Source organism: Oncorhynchus nerka, linkage group LG6 (assembly GCF_034236695.1).
Source record: "Oncorhynchus nerka isolate Pitt River linkage group LG6, Oner_Uvic_2.0, whole genome shotgun sequence".
In the NCBI taxonomy this organism is placed as follows: domain Eukaryota; kingdom Metazoa; phylum Chordata; class Actinopteri; order Salmoniformes; family Salmonidae; genus Oncorhynchus; species Oncorhynchus nerka.
In genome coordinates this window covers 67,366,147-67,382,905 of record NC_088401.1, presented here as the reverse complement: position 1 = coordinate 67,382,905, position 16,759 = coordinate 67,366,147, and the positions used below count along the sequence as shown (strand labels likewise).

Genomic DNA, 16,759 nt, shown 5'->3' with positions numbered 1-16,759 from the left:
GGCAACACCACTAATTGTAATTTTTATCGATGTAAAACCATCTTCCTCCTTTCCGTCAGGGTCTCCAAGTGTCGACCAAGCAGAAGATCTCTCCGTGGGATGTGTTCGAGGGCCTCAAGCACTCGGCCCCTCTCTCCTGGGGCTGGTTTGGTACGGTGCGCGTGGACCGTAAGGTGACCAAGTTCGAAGAACAGCAGCGCTTCCTCCTCTACCACACCCACCTGAAGCCCAAGCCGCGCAGTTACTATCTGGAGCCCCTCCCCCTGCCCCCTGAGGATGAGGAGCCGCCCACGCCCGCGCCCCAGGAACCCGAGAAGAAGATGGCAGAGCCAGTGAAGCCGGAGAAGAGCGTCCCTGCGGTGTCGTCCGATTCTACCAAAAAGAAGACCAAGAAGAAGAAGACACAGTCCACCAACAAGACGGAGGTTAGTGAGACACTGCGACAGGTCCTGTCCAACAAGACTGAGGTTAGTGAGACACTGCGACAGGTCCTGTCCAACAAGACTGAGGTTAGTGAGACATTGGGACAGGTCCTGTCCAACACTGGGACAGGTCATGTATTCTACTTAGGCAAGATCTAGAAATATAAAGTTACTCATAGCTTTAAGCACTCATGCGTGGCATCTTGACGAGGGATTTGAAGGCCTTGTTCTAAGGGTCCAAAAGCTGGATGATGATGTTATTGCACATATGACCCGTCTTTTTTTTCCCCCCTTTTTTTCTTTTTACTCATTCTTCTCGCCAATTTCATGATATCTATTTGGTAGTTACAGTCTTATCCCATCGTTGCAACTCCCTTACGGACTCCCTTAAGGAGAGGCGAAGGTCGAGACCCATGCGTCCTCCGAAACACGACCTGACAAGCCGCACTGCTTCTTGACACACTGCTCGCTTAACCAGGAAGCCAGCCGCACTAATGTGTCAGAGGAAACACCGTACAACTGGCGACTGTGTCAGTGTGCATCTGCCCGGCCCGCCACAGGAGTCACTAGAGCATGATGGGACAAGGACATCCCGGCCGGCCAAACCCTCCCCTAACCCGGACGACGCTGGGCCAATTGTGCGCCGCCTCATGAGTCTCCCGGTTTGTGGCTGGCAGCAACACAGCCCGGTATCGAACCCAGATCTGTAGTGATGCCTCTAGCACTGCGATGCTGTGCCTTAGACCGCTGCGCCACTCGCGAGGCCCACATATTACCGTTCTATACAAGTAGCGTGTCTCATAGAAGATGTATGTTTTCTCCTCTCTCCAGGACTATGTGACCCGTACCCAGGGTGGACTGCCGTATGGGACGTGTATACCCCCAGACCCCCTCATGGGCCAGCAGGCCCACCCCTACAGCAGGATAGGCTACAACCAGCAGCCCATGGGCATGTATGCCCAGAACCAGCCTCTGCCTCCAGGTCAGTGCCAACATTATCATTGTCTAAAATCAGGGTTCTGATCCACGATCAGGTTTGCCTTATAGATCATGACGAATAAGATGACAAGGACAGTGGGGGTGCGTACCTGATCTTTGGTCAGCACTCCTACTCCGATACTGATGAATACAGGCCCTGTTGTATTTATTACTAGTGTGTTTTTACATTACTATCAAGAAACAAAACACTCTGGAAACCTGTATTCCTCTCATGACCTTTGAATGTGACATGTTTTGTTCCAGCCCAGGACTAGATTTTAATGCTGGGGTGGAGCAAAACCCTGCAACCTTGTAGTTCCCCCGGGACTGTGTTGAAGCTATTTGGAATTTTGACATTATAACGCTCATCTTTTTCTCCTTCAGGAGGCCCTGGTTTGGACACCCCGTACCGACCAGCCCGGAACCCTCAAATGGGCAAGATGATGCCCACGCGGCCCAGCTACCCAGGCATGATGCCCGGCATGCAAGGTGGCATGCCAGGCATGATGGGCATGGACAAGCAGTACCCGATGGGCTACAAGCCCCAACCCAACATTCCGCAGGGTCAGATTCTGCGCCAGCAGCTACAGGTCAGACTGGTGAGTGTGCAGTAACTAGACTCCACTGGAAGGGAACAGTAGTGAGTACAGAGGTTATTCTGGACTGGATCTACCACAGTGTGCCTGAGGGGTTTTCTAGAAGTGTTATTAACATGCTCACAGAATAGGACCTTGAACCTGGTTTTCGCTGTACGCAGGACATGTTGATAAGTTTGAGTTGGAATTCACTCCATGTGGAGAAAAAAATGTTGGCCTTCAGGTGTAAAAAGCAGCACATTGCTTTTAGAGAACGTCGGAGGATGACTGTTGTCTCTTGTAATTTTCAGAACCAGAGTATGATAGGACCACAGATGAGGCAGATGACGCCTAACCAACAATACAGCTCCATGCAGCCAAGCCAGGCAAGTCTTTCAGATGAGACACTCTCAGCAACATTTCATGTGATTTTCTTTCCCGATGAATCTGTAGAACTTGTTTTCTCATATTTCCTCCACCTCTGAAATTGACCGCATGTATAAACCAGTGTCCTCTATTCCTGATCATCAGTATTCTACCCATCTCCTCCCTGCATATTGGTCCTATTTTCATGAACATTCTGGTTTCCCTCTCTCCATGTGCAGAACATCTCCCAGGGATATACCACGTACGGCTCCCACATTGGGATGCAGCCACACCCCTCTCAGGCGGGTGGTATAGTCCCTCCATCATATGGGAACCAGGGCTTCCAGGGCAGCCACCCGGGGGCCAACCCGGCCGTGGTGGACTCTCTGAGGCAGAGGCCCAGCGGCTATGTTCACCAGCAGGCACCGGGCTACTCACACACCATGCAGAACACACCAAGGTGGGCAGGAGGGAGGAGTTGCAGAGGGGTGGGGGTGTGGACAATACACTCCAATAGCACAGGGTTGTCTACTGTCCATTTATTATGGATATTTAGGTTACTTTTAGCTCATATTGTGTTCATGGGGTTCCATTTTTCACTCCTTTTTCTTGCACATATCAAGGCCTTAAATATGTCACATTTAGCATCACTGCCTAGTATCTGGATACAGCGTTATCAGTCAGTCCCACCTTTAAACTGGACTCTTGATTTAATTTAATGAGGTAGATGGGAACATTGGACAGTGCAGTCACAGAACATGTCTTTGTTCCATGCTGTAGCACTATTGGACAATAGTGACCTTATTCAAGATATAGTGGTGTATTTATGAAACATTGATGATGTACCGGTCCACTGAATCTGTCTCTCTTCCACCATCTCCAGGTTTCCCCACCAGTCCATCCAGCCAGCTCCCGTCATGCAGCCCTTGAGCCACATGGGGGTCCACCCGGGCATGAGACCAAACCAGATGCTGGCCGAGCAGCAGCAGCAACAGCAGGCCCAGCAGCAACAAGCCCAGCAGCAACAGCAGCAGTACCTCAGACAGCAGGCACTCAGAGTATGCTTTGTCTAATTGTCTAAATACTACTAACAATCTCTAACACTACAGACCAACATGGAACAGTGGGTCAATACTATTGCAACAACACATGTACTGCTATTGCCACTCAATGTGCTATATATCTACATAACCACTTGAACATTCATTCAATGCTTTACCTGATGATCTAACACAGGTGTGGACAAATTTGTTTGGCTCTAGGGCCACATGAGATTTCGAAATTCAACTGAGGGCCACACCGATTTCTTTTGGGGGGGGGCCGATTTGTTCTTCAGTCTATTTACAGGCCAGAAAAAGGGCTGTTATTTGAAATAATATAGGTCCCATTTCTACATACTTTCTATCTAGTTTTAGATGTTTGAGAGGCCTGGAGTGTTTTTTTGCAACCCAAAATAATCAACCCTAATAACATCCCATGGGCTGTTATTAGCCCACTGCTGCTCCAGCATCATAGTCAGTGTTGGAATTCCTGTGTAGTTGTACTATGGTCTAACCCTGCTCTTTTCCTGTGTTTGTCCCTGGCCCTATAGGCCCAGCAGCAGGCTCAGCAACAACAACAGCAGCAGCAGCAGCAGGCTCAGCAACAACAACAGCAGCAGCAGGCTCAGCAACAACAACAGCAGCAGCAGGCTCAGCAACAACAACAGCAGCAGCAGGCTCAGCAACAGGTTCAGCAGCAGCAGGTTCAGCAGCAGCAGCAGCAGGTTCAGCAGCAGCAGGTTCAGCAGCAGCAACAGGTTCAGCAGCAGCAACAGGTTCAGCAGCAGCAACAGGTTCAGCAGCAGCAACAGGTTCAGCAGCAGCAACAGGTTCAACAGCAGCAACAGGTCCAGCCCCAACAAGTTCAACAACAACAGCAGCAGCAACAACAACAACAGCAGGTAGCGTCAGCCCAGCCCCCCGGTACCCAGGCTCAGAACCAGGCCCTGGGCATGCAGCAACCCATGGTACGTTCCACTTAGAGGGTTACGCTGTCAAATTACCCGGGGGTGGTTCCAAAAAGACGGATCAACTTAGCCAACTAACTGTCCTAAATATTCACATTTAACTTAATCTTTTTGAGAAATATAGACTTGAAATTAGCATGGTATAATTGACTTGACAACCAACAACGTGTATTCAAGTTTATCTTTCAAAATGAACCAAAAAATGATATGTACAAATTTGTGTGTGTATACTATGTTTGTGCAGAACCAGTCAAAAGTTTGGACACACCTACTCATGAATTGTAGAATAATAGTGAAGACTTCAAAACTATGAAAGAACATATATGGAATCATGTAGTAACCACAAAAGTGTTAAACAAATCAAAATATATTTTATGTTTTAGGTTCTTCAAAGTAGCCCCTGTTTGCCTTGATGACAGCTGTGCACACTCTTGGCATTCTCTCAACCAGCTTCACCTGGAATGCTTTTCCAACAGTCTTGAAGGAGTTCCCACATAAGCTGAGCACTTGTTGGCTTTTTTTCCTTCGCTCTGTGGTCCAACTCATCCCAAACCATCTCAATTGGGTTGGGGTCAGGTGATTGTAGAGGCCAGGTCATCTGATGCAACACTCATCACTCTCCTTGGTCAAATAGCCCTTACTCACCCTGGAGGTGTGTTGGGTCATTGTCCTGTTGAAAAACAAATGATAGTACCACTAAGCGCAAACCAAATGGGTTGGTGTATCACTGCAGAATGCTGTGGTAGACATGCTGGTTAAGTGTGCCTTGAATTGTAAATAAATCACTGACAGTGTCACCAGCAAAACACCATCACACCACCACCTCCATGCTTCACGGTGGGAACCACACATGCGGAGATCATCTGTTCACCTACTCTGCGTCTCACAAAGACAGCGGTTGGAACCAAAAATCTCCAATTTGGACTCATCAGACCAAAGGAGAGATTTCCACCGGTCTAAAGTCCATTGCTCGTGTTTCTCAGCCCACGCAAGTCTCTTCTTCATATTGGTGTTCTTTGGTAGTGGTTTCTTTGCAGCAATTCGACCATGAAGGCCTGATTCACACAATCTCCTCTGAACAGTTGCTGTTGAGATGTCTGTTACTTGAACTCTGTGAAGCATTTATTTGGGCTGCTATTTCTGACGCTTATAACTCTAATGAACTTATCCTCTGCAGCAGAGGTAACTCTGGGTCTTCCTTTCCTGTGGTGGTCCTCATGAGAGCCAGTTTCATCATGGCGCTTGATGGTTTTTGCGACTTGAATGAACTTTCAAAGTTCTTGACTGACCTTCTTGTCTTAAAGTAATGATGAACTGTCATTTCTCTTTGCTTACTTTAGCTGTTCTTGCCATAATATGGACCTGGCCTTTTGACAAATAGGGCTGTCTTCTGTATACCCCCCCTACCATGTCACAACACAACTGATTGGCTCAAACAGATTAAGAAGGAAAGAAATTCCACAAATGAACATTGAACAAGGCACACCTGTTAATTGAAATGCATTCCAGATGACTACCTCATGAAGCTGGTTGAGAGAATGCCAAGAGCGTGCAAAGCTGTCATCAAGCGAAGGGTGGCTACTTTGAAGAATCTCAAATATAACATATATTTTGATTTAACACTTTTGCTTACTACATGATTCCATATGTGTTATTTCATAGTTTTGATGTATTCACTATTAATAGTAAATTGTAAATTAAAGGAAAACCCTTGAATGAGTCGGTGTGTCTAAACTTTTGACTGGTACTGTGCATACATATATATATATATATATACACACAGTACCAAGAAAAAGTATTTGCCCCCTTTCTGATTTTTACTATTTCTGCGTATTGTTGATACTGAATGTTATCAGATCTTCAACCAAAACCTAATATTAGATAAAGGGAACCTGTATAAAAGGTGAGCCACTTTCATGGTACCGGTTATCCTTAACACCGAGTTGTCCGAAGTTACCTCGCTAACTCATCAAACCACGTATGTAGTATAGGGCTCTGCTTTCAGGAACACCCCACAAGTCCAAAATCAAACCCTACCTCGCCTTGATCTATTTCCAAATATCACGCTGACTTGAACAGTTATTTGCTAGTATATCTTTTCACTGAGGTCGGTTCAGTTTAAGGTTAGCGCACCCTGCTTATGTCCAGCCTGGTTTAGTCAAGGCATGGCTAGTGAACTATGCCCCTCTAGGTTGGCACCAGCCATGTTATTGGATAGAGGTTTGGGTCAGCACGATATATCGAAAATAGATGTTATTCCTATATCGATAAGGATAATATGGGTATAAGTAATTAGCAGGAAACTAACATATTAAAGCTGGCTAGAGGAAACTCCTGCCTTATTTATTGCCAGTTGGGGCCCTCTCGCAGAGTACTGATATGAGATTCACTAGTACAAGACTGACGTAGCCAGACAAAGGCATTAATAGGAATTTGTTTCTTATAAATTCTGTTTTTGCCATTAAAAGTTAAACTCAAGTCAATTATTTTTGGGACGAGTTGCATATGCGCAAAGGCCTAAATGTTGTATTTTTGGACGGACAATCTTGTCAACGGTCTCAAACATTGGTTCAATTTTCGGATTCTGAATCTCTGACCTCTCTTGCCTAATCTTTTTTTCTAAATGTGTGCTACTGGAAAGAGACGATGAGTCCCAAGTCATGGTCACAGTATTTTCTTTATTAGTTCATTCCTCTCAAATTAGGTATGATGTGAAGTTATAGTCTGTACGTTCAACCACCGAAATATGTGTGTGTGTCAGTTCCCACGACAGGGGATGCAGCAGACTCAGATGCAGCAGACTCAACAGCAGCAGCAGACCGCAGCACTGGTCAGGCAGCTCCAACAACAACTCTCAAGTAAGAAAGAGACTCATTGTGTCAGTGTACTTTAGTGAGATCTGCTATAGCCTTGTACCAACCCCAGGGTCACATTCATCAGGCACCAAACAAGAAAATAAATCACTAAATGTGACATTCTATTTTCACCATTTCCAGTCATTTTAGGTGTGTTGATAACAGGTGTGTTATTTTCTTTTCCCCAGATACACAACCCGGACAAAACACCAACTCATATTACTGATAGTGCTTGTTGTATATTAGTGTGTGTGTGGAAGGATAGGGAGACCCTGTGTGTGGGCATGTCCCCAGCCAGCCCGTAGATTGGCAGATAGATGTGTCCAATGCCCCGCAGACCCCATATTTAGAGGTGTAGGCTCTTAGGAGGGAAAGGCTGCTATTGGCCAAGAAAGACGACCAGGCGGAAGAACCCACAACTCAACCACAGAGGCCCAACATGCCATTCAAAAACCATCTCAACTTCAGTCATGTAATTTCTGAACATCCAAGGAGGGATTGTGCTGTGAAATATTATGATCATGGAGAATAATGGAATGGAAGAGTCTATGTAAAAAATAAGTACAAGAAATTATAAGAATAATGCAATTTTTTATTTTATTTCAATTTGTACAATTTTTCAGTTTAGTGTATTTCTCATTAAATATCATGTCAGTTTTTATGTCTTGTACTTGTGTTTGGTGCGTTCTTTTCATCCTGACACAGCATTTTACTAATCAGGTTGTGAATAATCAGGATATTATTAATGATATTGAAATACTATGAGTCATCATTATTATCCACTTATAGATAGTATTGTTTTCATTTTTTGTGTAGTCGGGGTTCGCACAGGTCAGTGATTTGTTTTTGGAAAGTCATGGAATTTTCTGATGTGCATTCCAGAGGGATAGTCAGGGAATTTTGCATATTGATCACTCCTTGGAAATGAAATGATCAGAAAAATGTATTCTGTTCTTTTTCCACATTGTATTGCCCAGTGAGCTTTTGTCCATTGTCATGTACATTCTGTAAGGTATATGGAAAGTCATGGAATATTTTAGAAATGGGAACCCTGTTAGATATGTCGCTAAAACCAGGCAGTCCACTAATAAAAAAAATATGGAGGTTAGTCTTTTTTTCTTCATGCGAGCTTCTTAGAGGACTTTTGATCTAAAACCATGCCCCCGCTTTATGACTTAACAGGGGCATGATGCTTTCATTGGACAGAGCAACAACAAAAAACTATGAGCAGCAGACTTGTCACAGGGTTACTTGCGCTAACCAAAAAGGTATGCTAATGACTATTAGGGCGTCTTTTGAGACGCATCATGTAATGGTGCAGTACTTTTCACCATAGAAATGGTCTCTGCGTGTTGGATCCTGTGTTTTACATTATAGCCATTACCATATATACGATTGAATATTATCTGCTGTTGGCTTGTGTGGATGTATGTATGTGTTATGGAAATGGTCTCTGTTCAAATGCGCCATTTTGGACGAACCCTTTCTAAGAGCTTTCTAGGAGCCTCAGGAGGCACGCAGAGGCCACATTTAGCTCTTTACTGCATCGCGGTGAGCTTCACATTTTGCAACAATGCGGAGGGCTCCGCATTGACATGATTATTTGCAGGTAGGTGAGGGCGGGAGGTCCTGTATAAACACACTAACTTCACACCATCTCTGCACTGCTCCGCTAAGCACAAGAAGTATAAATGTCCTGACTTCTGCAGAAGCCATATCACCATAAATGCTGCACGGCCAATACAGACAACAGATTGACCATGCGGCGCATTTCACTAATTACCAGAGACGGTGGAAACTGAAATGTCATGACCAGTGATGTACGCAGTGGAGGGGTAAACTCAGTTATGCACCTTTATTTTGTGAGTAGGATTTACATAGCCAGACACAGCTCCTGTTTAAAAATCATTTATTTCGAAGAATTTAGATCATTGACGTTTCCATCTTGGCCATTGGAGAGTATGCCCAGGGAAGCGTGGGGACAAACTTTCCCGAAAAGAGGGGAAAGTGTAACAAACCATGCCCAAGAAGGCCTGTTTCAACCCCCCACAAAAGGGTTAACTGTTAGATGATAGTATACTGTAGTGTACAGTAATAAGAAAAGGTATTACTACTATTGGTTGTGGGGTTTTATTGTTGTAATGAATATAATTTTCATGTAAATCACTGATGCTTAAGGCTCTATTTGTTGCATTTTATTTTGGTAGCGGTTAGTTTGTTAGTATTACGAACAAACTACTTCCGAGAGCGACGGCCCTGTCCTTCGTGAGTCCCAGGCTCAGCTGGCCCGGCTGTCAGTACCTGGTAATGCATCGAACACACCGACAGTGTTTTTGCGCAAAATAGTATGCAGCGTCATCTGGATAAGTATGAAACAAAAGTTCAACATTCACCTTCTGCTACCATTTCTGTCAAGCCGTCTTCGCATACAGTTTGACGAGTTGTTTTGAGTGACACAAATCATGCTTCATTGACGGCATGGCCAGTGTTGAATGTTTACAATTTTAAACTTGGAAAAGAGACCCTTAATCTTAGACTTGGGACCACACAGCAACTCCACTGAATAGCAGGCTAATGATTGCTTTGCGATGCTTGCTGTTATAGCCAATATGTTTTATCTATAATTTCTCTTCATTATTTCCATTCATTTGACAAGGATTAAAAATAATTTGACAGATTGTCGACTTGATACATGATGACTGCCAGCTAAAATTTTGAAAGTATGATGTTGACATGATCAGTCCAATCAAAGCTACTGTAGATATGTGATTTTTAAGTAATTTTATCTGTGTCCAATGACCTTGAGCCTTCTTGGATGGGCACTTCTAATGTAACTCTATGGCAGTGTAACGGATGTGAAACGGCTAGCTTAGTTAGCGGTGCGCGCTAAATAGCGTTTCAATCGGTGACGTCACTTGCTCTGAGACCTTGAAGTAGTAGTTCCCCTTGCTCTGCAAGGGCCGCGGCTTTTGTGAAGCGATGGGTAACGATGCTTCGTGGGTGTCAGTTGTTGATGTGTGCAGAGGGTCCCTGGTTCGCGCCCAGGTATGGGCGAGGGGACGGTCTAAAGTTATACTGTTACATTGATGCCGTGACCCGGATCACTGGTTGCTGCGGAAAAGGAGGAAGGTCAAAAGGGGGGTGAGTGTAACGGATGTGAAACGGCTAGCTTAGTTAGCGGTGCGCGCTAAATAGCGTTTCAATCGGTGACATCACTTGCTCTGAGACCTTGAAGTAGTAGTTCCCCTTGCTCTGCAAGGGCCGCGGCTTTTGTGGAGCGATGGGTAACGATGCTTCGTGGGTGTCAGTTGTTGATGTGTGCAGAGGGTCCCTGGTTCGCGCCCGGGTATGGGCGAGGGGACGGTCTAAAGTTATACTGTTACAGCAACACCCAAGGGGCTAGAATTTTAGAGCTCTACCCTTAGACTTGGAGGTGACGTAGTGTCCCCATGAGTGACAACACTGAGCCAATCACGGCGCAACGCTCCGTATTTTCTGTAGGCTTGCTCCACCACCACAGAAAGCACTGAGCTAGGCTGAAGCACCTGTTTGTATGCGCCTTTATTAACTCAATGATATATATTTTTTACATTGTTTGCAAACTGAGATGGGACACATATTAATGCCAAAATAACATGCAAAACAGGCAAAATGTTTGTTGTGCCCTCTTCACAACTGTCTTGGTGTGTTTGGACCATGATAGTTGAAACTTTCGACCCATACCTACATGTTCAAATTACCTCGACCAACCTGTACCCCTCGCATTTCAGCCCTGCCACAAAAGGACCAGCTGACATCATGTCAGTGATTCTCTCATTAACACAGGTGTGAGTGTTGACGAGGACAAGGCTGGAGATCACTCTGTCATGTTGATTGAGTTCGAATAACAGACTGGAAACTTCAAAAGGAGGGTGGTGCTTGGAATCATTGTTCTTCCTCTGTCAACCATGGTTACCTGCAAGGAAACACGTGCAGTCATCATTGCTTTGCACAAAAAGGGCTTCACAGGCAAGGATATTGCTGCCTGTAAGATTGCACCTAAATCAACCATTTATCAGATCATCAACAACTTCAAGGAGAGCGGTTAAATTGTTGTGAAGGCTTCAGGGCGCCCAAGAAAGTCCAGCAAGCGCCAGGACTGTCTCCTAAAGTTGATTCAGCTGTGGGATCGGGGCACCACCAATACAGAGCTTGCTCAGAAATGGCAGCAGGCAGGTGTGAGTGCATCTGCATGCACAGTGAGGCGAAGACTTTTGGAGGATGGCCTGGTGTCAAGAAGGGCAGCAAAGAAGCCACTTCTCTCCAGGAAAAACATCAGGGACAGACTGACATTCTGCAAAAGGTACAGGGATTGGACTGCTGAGGACTGAGGTAAAGTAATTTTCTCTGATGAATCCCCTTTCCGATTGTTTGGGGCATCCGGAAAAAAGCTTGTCCGGAGAATACATGGTGAGCGCTACCATCAGTCCTGTGTCATGCCAACAGTAAAGCATCCTGAGACCATTCAAGTGTGGGGTTGCTTCTCAGCCAAGGGAGTGGGCTCACTCACAATTTTGCCTAAGAACACAGCCATGAATAAAGAATGGTACCAACACATCCTCAGAGAGCAACTTCTCCCAACCATCCAGGAAGTGTTTGGTGACGAACAATGCCTTTTTCAGCATGATGGAGCACCTTGCCATAAGGCAAAAGTGATAACTAAGTGGCTCGGGAAACAAAACATCAATATTTTGGGTCCATGGCCAGGAAACTCCCCAGACCTTAATCCCATTGAGAACTTGTGGTCAATCCTCAAGAGACGGGTGGACAAACAAACACTCACAAATTCTGACAAACTCCAAGCTTTGATTATGCAAGAATGGGCTGTCATTAATTAGGATGTGGCCCAGAAATTAATTGAAAGCATGCCAGGGCAGATTGCAGAGGTCTTGAAAAAGGTTCAACACTGCAAATATTGACTCTTTGCATCAACATCATGTAATTGTCAATAAAAGCCTTTGACACTTATGAAATGCTTGTAATTATACTTCAGTATTTCATAGTAACATCTGACAAAAATATCTAAAGACACTGAAACAGCACACTTTGTGAAAATGTAAATTTGTCATTCTCAAAACTTTTGGCCACGACTGTATATGGCCTCATTATTGTATATGGCCTCATTATCTTACATATCCCGTCTTCCATGGTCTCCACAGGGTTGATCAGTTTGTGTCTCTTCAGGGCTGGGGCTATCTGATGCGGCTGCAGGTGAGTCTCACAGAAATAATTGAGACATTCCAGACAGGACTTCAGGGCCTTGAGATTCGTCCTAATGCGGACATCACAGAACACTTCTCCAGGCACAGTAGGGTGATGGTCTGAGCAACTAATAGCTTTCACCTCAACTGACTTCCTGAACTTAATAGCTATCTCAGAAATGAAAGCATTGACAAACAGATCTGGTCTACTAGAAAATGTTTTCTAACATACTGGACACTGGTAGTATTCCAGTATCTGCTGATACAGACCTTGCAGAAGTTGTCCACATAGAAGAGAGACAGGCTCAGTGAACACATCCAGGTAGATAGAACACATGAACTGGACAACTACAAATACCTAGGTGCTGGTTAGACTGTAAACTCTCCTTCCAGACTCACATTATTAAGCAACTCCAATCCAAAATTACGTCTAGAATCGGCTTCCTATTTTGCAACAAAGCCCCTTCACTCATGCTGCCAAACATCCCCTCATAAAATTGACTATCCTACCGATCCTTGACTTTGGCGATGTCATTTACAAAATAGCACCCAACACTCTACTCAACAAATTGGATGCAGTCTATCACAGTGCCATCCGTTTTGTCACCAAAGCCCCATATACTACCCATCACTGCGACAAGTATGCTCTCGTTGGCTGGTCCTTGCTACATATTTGTCGCCAAACCCACTGGCTTCAGGTCATCTATAAGTCTTTGCTAGGTAAAGCTTATCACAGCTCACTGGTCACCATAGCAACACCCACCCGTCCCACGCACTCCAGCAGGTATATTTCACTGGTCATCCCCAAAGCCAACACCTGCTTTGGCCACCTTTCCTTACAGTTCTCTGCTGCCAATGACTAGAATGAATTGCAAAAATCACTGAAGTTGGAGACTCATATCTCCCTCACAAACTTTAAGCTTCAGCTGTCAGAGCAGTTTACCAATCGCTGCAGCTGTACACAGCCCATCTGTAAATAGCCCATCCAACCAACTACCTACCTCATCCCAATATTTGTTTTTCTGCTCTTTTGCACACCAGTATCTCTACTTGCACATCCTCATCTGCACATATATTACTCCAGTGTAAATTGCTAAATTGTAATTCCTTCACCACTATTGGCCTATTTATTGCCTTACCTCCTTACTTCATTTGCACACACTATATACATATTTTTCTATTGTGTTATTGACTATGTTTGTTTATCCCATGTGTAACTCTGTTGTTTGTGTCGCACTACTTTGCTTTATCTTGGCCAGGTCGCAGTAGTAAGTGAGAACTTGTTCTCAACTGGCCTACCTGGTTAAATAAAGGTGAAATAAAAAGATTGTTGTAATATGCGCAGGTGGCATAGCCATTTATAAATCAAATCAAACTTTATTTGTCACATGCGCAGAATACAACAAGTATAGACCATTCCGTAAAATGTTTACTTACAAGCCCACAGTTCAGTTCAAGTTAAGAAAACATTTACCTAGTAAACAGTAAAAAAATATATTAAAAAAAATAATTAAATAACAATAACGAGGCTATACACAGGGGGTACCGCTACTGAGTCAGTGTGCGGGGCTACAGGTTAGTTGAGGTCATTTGTACATGTAGGTAGGGGTGAAGTGACTATGTATAGATAATAAACAGCGAGTAGCAGCAGTGTACAAAACACATGTTTATTTTGATTTAACTAGGCAAGTCAGTTAAGAACAAATTCTTATTTACAATGACGGCCTACCAAAATACAAAAAGGGGGACGGGGGCCTGGGATATATATATAAATATAGGACACATCACAAGAAGAGAGACAACACTACATAAAGAGAGACCTAAGACGACAACATTGCAAGGCAGCAACACATGACAACACAGTATGGTAGCAACATAACAACATGGTAGCAGCACAAAACATAATGCAAACATTATTTGGCACAAACAACAGCACAAAAGGCAAGAAGGTAGAGACAACAATACATCACACAATGCAGCCACAACTGGCAGTGAGTGTCCATAATTGAGTCTTTGAATGAAGAGATTGAGATAAAACTGTCCAGTTTGAGTGTTTGTTGCAGCTTGTTCCAGTTGCTAGCTGCAGCGAACTGAAAAGAGGGGATGTTTGTGCTTTGGGGACTTTTAACAGAATGTGACTGGCAGAACGGGTGTTGTATGTGGAGGATGAGGGCTGCAGTATATATCTCAGATAGGGGGGAGTGAGGCCTAAGAGGTTTTTATAAATAAGCATCAACCAGTGGGTCTTGCGACAGGTATACAGAGATGACCAGTTTACAGAGGAGTATAGAGGCCACTAGGCTACCCTGCCGTTATACAGTCCTTTATTATCATTGTGCTTTGGAATATACAGTGTATTCATTACCACTGTTTTCTGTCCATTACATAGCCACTACCATTCCACTACCTTTTCATTCATGTGTGTCAAAGTATCCTTGTGTGTAACTCTTACCATGTTTTGTGCTGCTGCCATGTTGTTGTCATGTGGTGTTGCTACCATGCTATGTTGTTGTCTTGGGTCTCCCTTTATGTAGTGTTGTGATATCTCTTGTCGTGATGGGTGTATTGTCCTATATTTCTTATTTTGAATCAAATCAAATGACATTTTAATGTGTCGAATACAACAGGTACCAAATACAACCTTACCATGAAATGCTGACTTACAAGCCCTTAACCAACAATGCAGTTCAAGAAAGAGTTACTTTTTATTTTTTTACTTAAAGAAAATATTTACTAACACAAAATAAGAAGCACAACAGACTACTGGAGCTCTTCTGTAGGACTGACCAGACATGTGTGTGTCAGTTCTACACTGAGACAGACCACAAAACTCACCACACCGTCCCTCTTGAGGAAGAGTTTGGAGAGAGGAAGGCTCAGCTGTGGAAGACAGAGGCAGTGCAGCAGATGATCAAGGAGCAATTGCAGAAGGTTCAAGATATCAAAAACTCAGTAGAGCTCATTCAGAGAGAGATATGAAACAGTGTGCAGGTCTTCACTGCTCTGGCACACTTCATTGCGAGAAGCCAGGCTGACTACATCGAGGTGATCAAGGAGAATCAGAAAGCAGCAGAGAGGCAGGCTAAAGGGCTCATCAAAGAGCTGGAGCAGGAAATCACTGAGCTACAGAGGAGAAGTACTGAGCTGAAGCAGCTCTCGCATAGTGAGGACCACCTTCACCGCTCCCCATCACTGTGCCCTCTGACACTCATCAAGGACTGGTCTGAGATCAGTGTTCACAGTGAACTGTGTGAGTGGAACCTGAGGAGAGCTTTGTCTCAGCTGGATGAGATGGCAAGGAAAGCATTTTCTGAACTTGAGAAATTCAATAAAGAGATGGAGAGGATTCCTGAAGAGGATGCAGCTGTGACTCTGGACCCTGATACACATCTCCTTTTGTCTGAGGACAGGAAACAAAGACAATACATAAACTCCCTAACAACCCAGAGAGGTTTTTATACCAATTGTTGTCCTGGGAAAGGAGGGCTTTTCCTCAGGGAGATTCTACTATGAGGTACAGGTGGGGGAAGAGTAGGTGGTTTTTAGGCATAGCGAGAGAGTCCATCAATAGAAAAATTAGGATAGCACTGTGCCCTGAGAATGTATACTGGACTGTGGGACTGATGTATTGGAATGAGTGTCAGGCCTGTACTAGCCCCACTCTCTCCCTAAAAAGAGAAGCCCCAGAAGGTTGGTGTGTTTGTGGATTATGAGGAGGGACAGGTCTCCTATGATGTCGAGGCCAAGTCTCATATCTTCTCTTTCTCTGGCTGCACCTTCACTGAGAAACTCTATCCATTTCTCTACCCAGGTTATCATGGTGGTGAAAACTCTGGCCCATTGGTCATCTCTCCTGTCACTCAGATTGAACTTTAACCTCTCAGCTGATGGTCATTCTAAAGAGAAGATAACAGTGAAAGGAAATGTGTTAGAGGACGGCAGGGTAGCCTAGTGGTTAGAGCGTTGGACTAGTAACCGGAAGGTTGCAAGTTCAAACCCCCGACCTGTCGTTCTGCCCCTGAACAGGCAGTTAACCCACTGTTCCTAGGCAGTCATTGAAAATAAGAATTTGTTCTTAACTGACTTGCCTAGTTAAATAAAGGTAAAATAAAAGTACTGAACTTGTATGGTCTTTATATGGGAGGTGGGAGAGAAAATAATAATATGGAACACTTCCAACTTTTTAAAGTAGTGTTAGTTCTGTACCTACAAATGGCAACTTGATTTGATAAAACTACTTCAAATGAAAAATGTTTAACACGATTTGAATATAATAATGATCAATTGTAAACAAAAGCAGCAGTTAGGACAGCTC

The 16,759-nt window shown here is 44.3% G+C and overlaps 1 protein-coding gene across 1 annotated transcript in view; it reads left to right on the top strand.

Annotated features, from left to right (window-relative positions):
- Positions 1-8,312, top strand: part of med12 (mediator complex subunit 12) — a 41,565-nt gene extending 33,253 nt beyond the window's left edge. Inside the window, exons 36-44 of the mRNA XM_065019818.1 lie at positions 60-425; positions 1,254-1,404; positions 1,785-1,999; positions 2,287-2,361; positions 2,581-2,801; positions 3,225-3,399; positions 3,933-4,349; positions 7,111-7,207; positions 7,393-8,312. Of these exons, the coding sequence (XP_064875890.1) occupies positions 60-425; positions 1,254-1,404; positions 1,785-1,999; positions 2,287-2,361; positions 2,581-2,801; positions 3,225-3,399; positions 3,933-4,349; positions 7,111-7,207; positions 7,393-7,430 (1,755 nt within the window). The 3' untranslated portion in view covers positions 7,431-8,312. The remainder of the gene's footprint in view (positions 1-59; positions 426-1,253; positions 1,405-1,784; positions 2,000-2,286; positions 2,362-2,580; positions 2,802-3,224; positions 3,400-3,932; positions 4,350-7,110; positions 7,208-7,392) is intronic.
- The last annotated feature ends 8,447 nt before the right edge of the window (positions 8,313-16,759 follow it).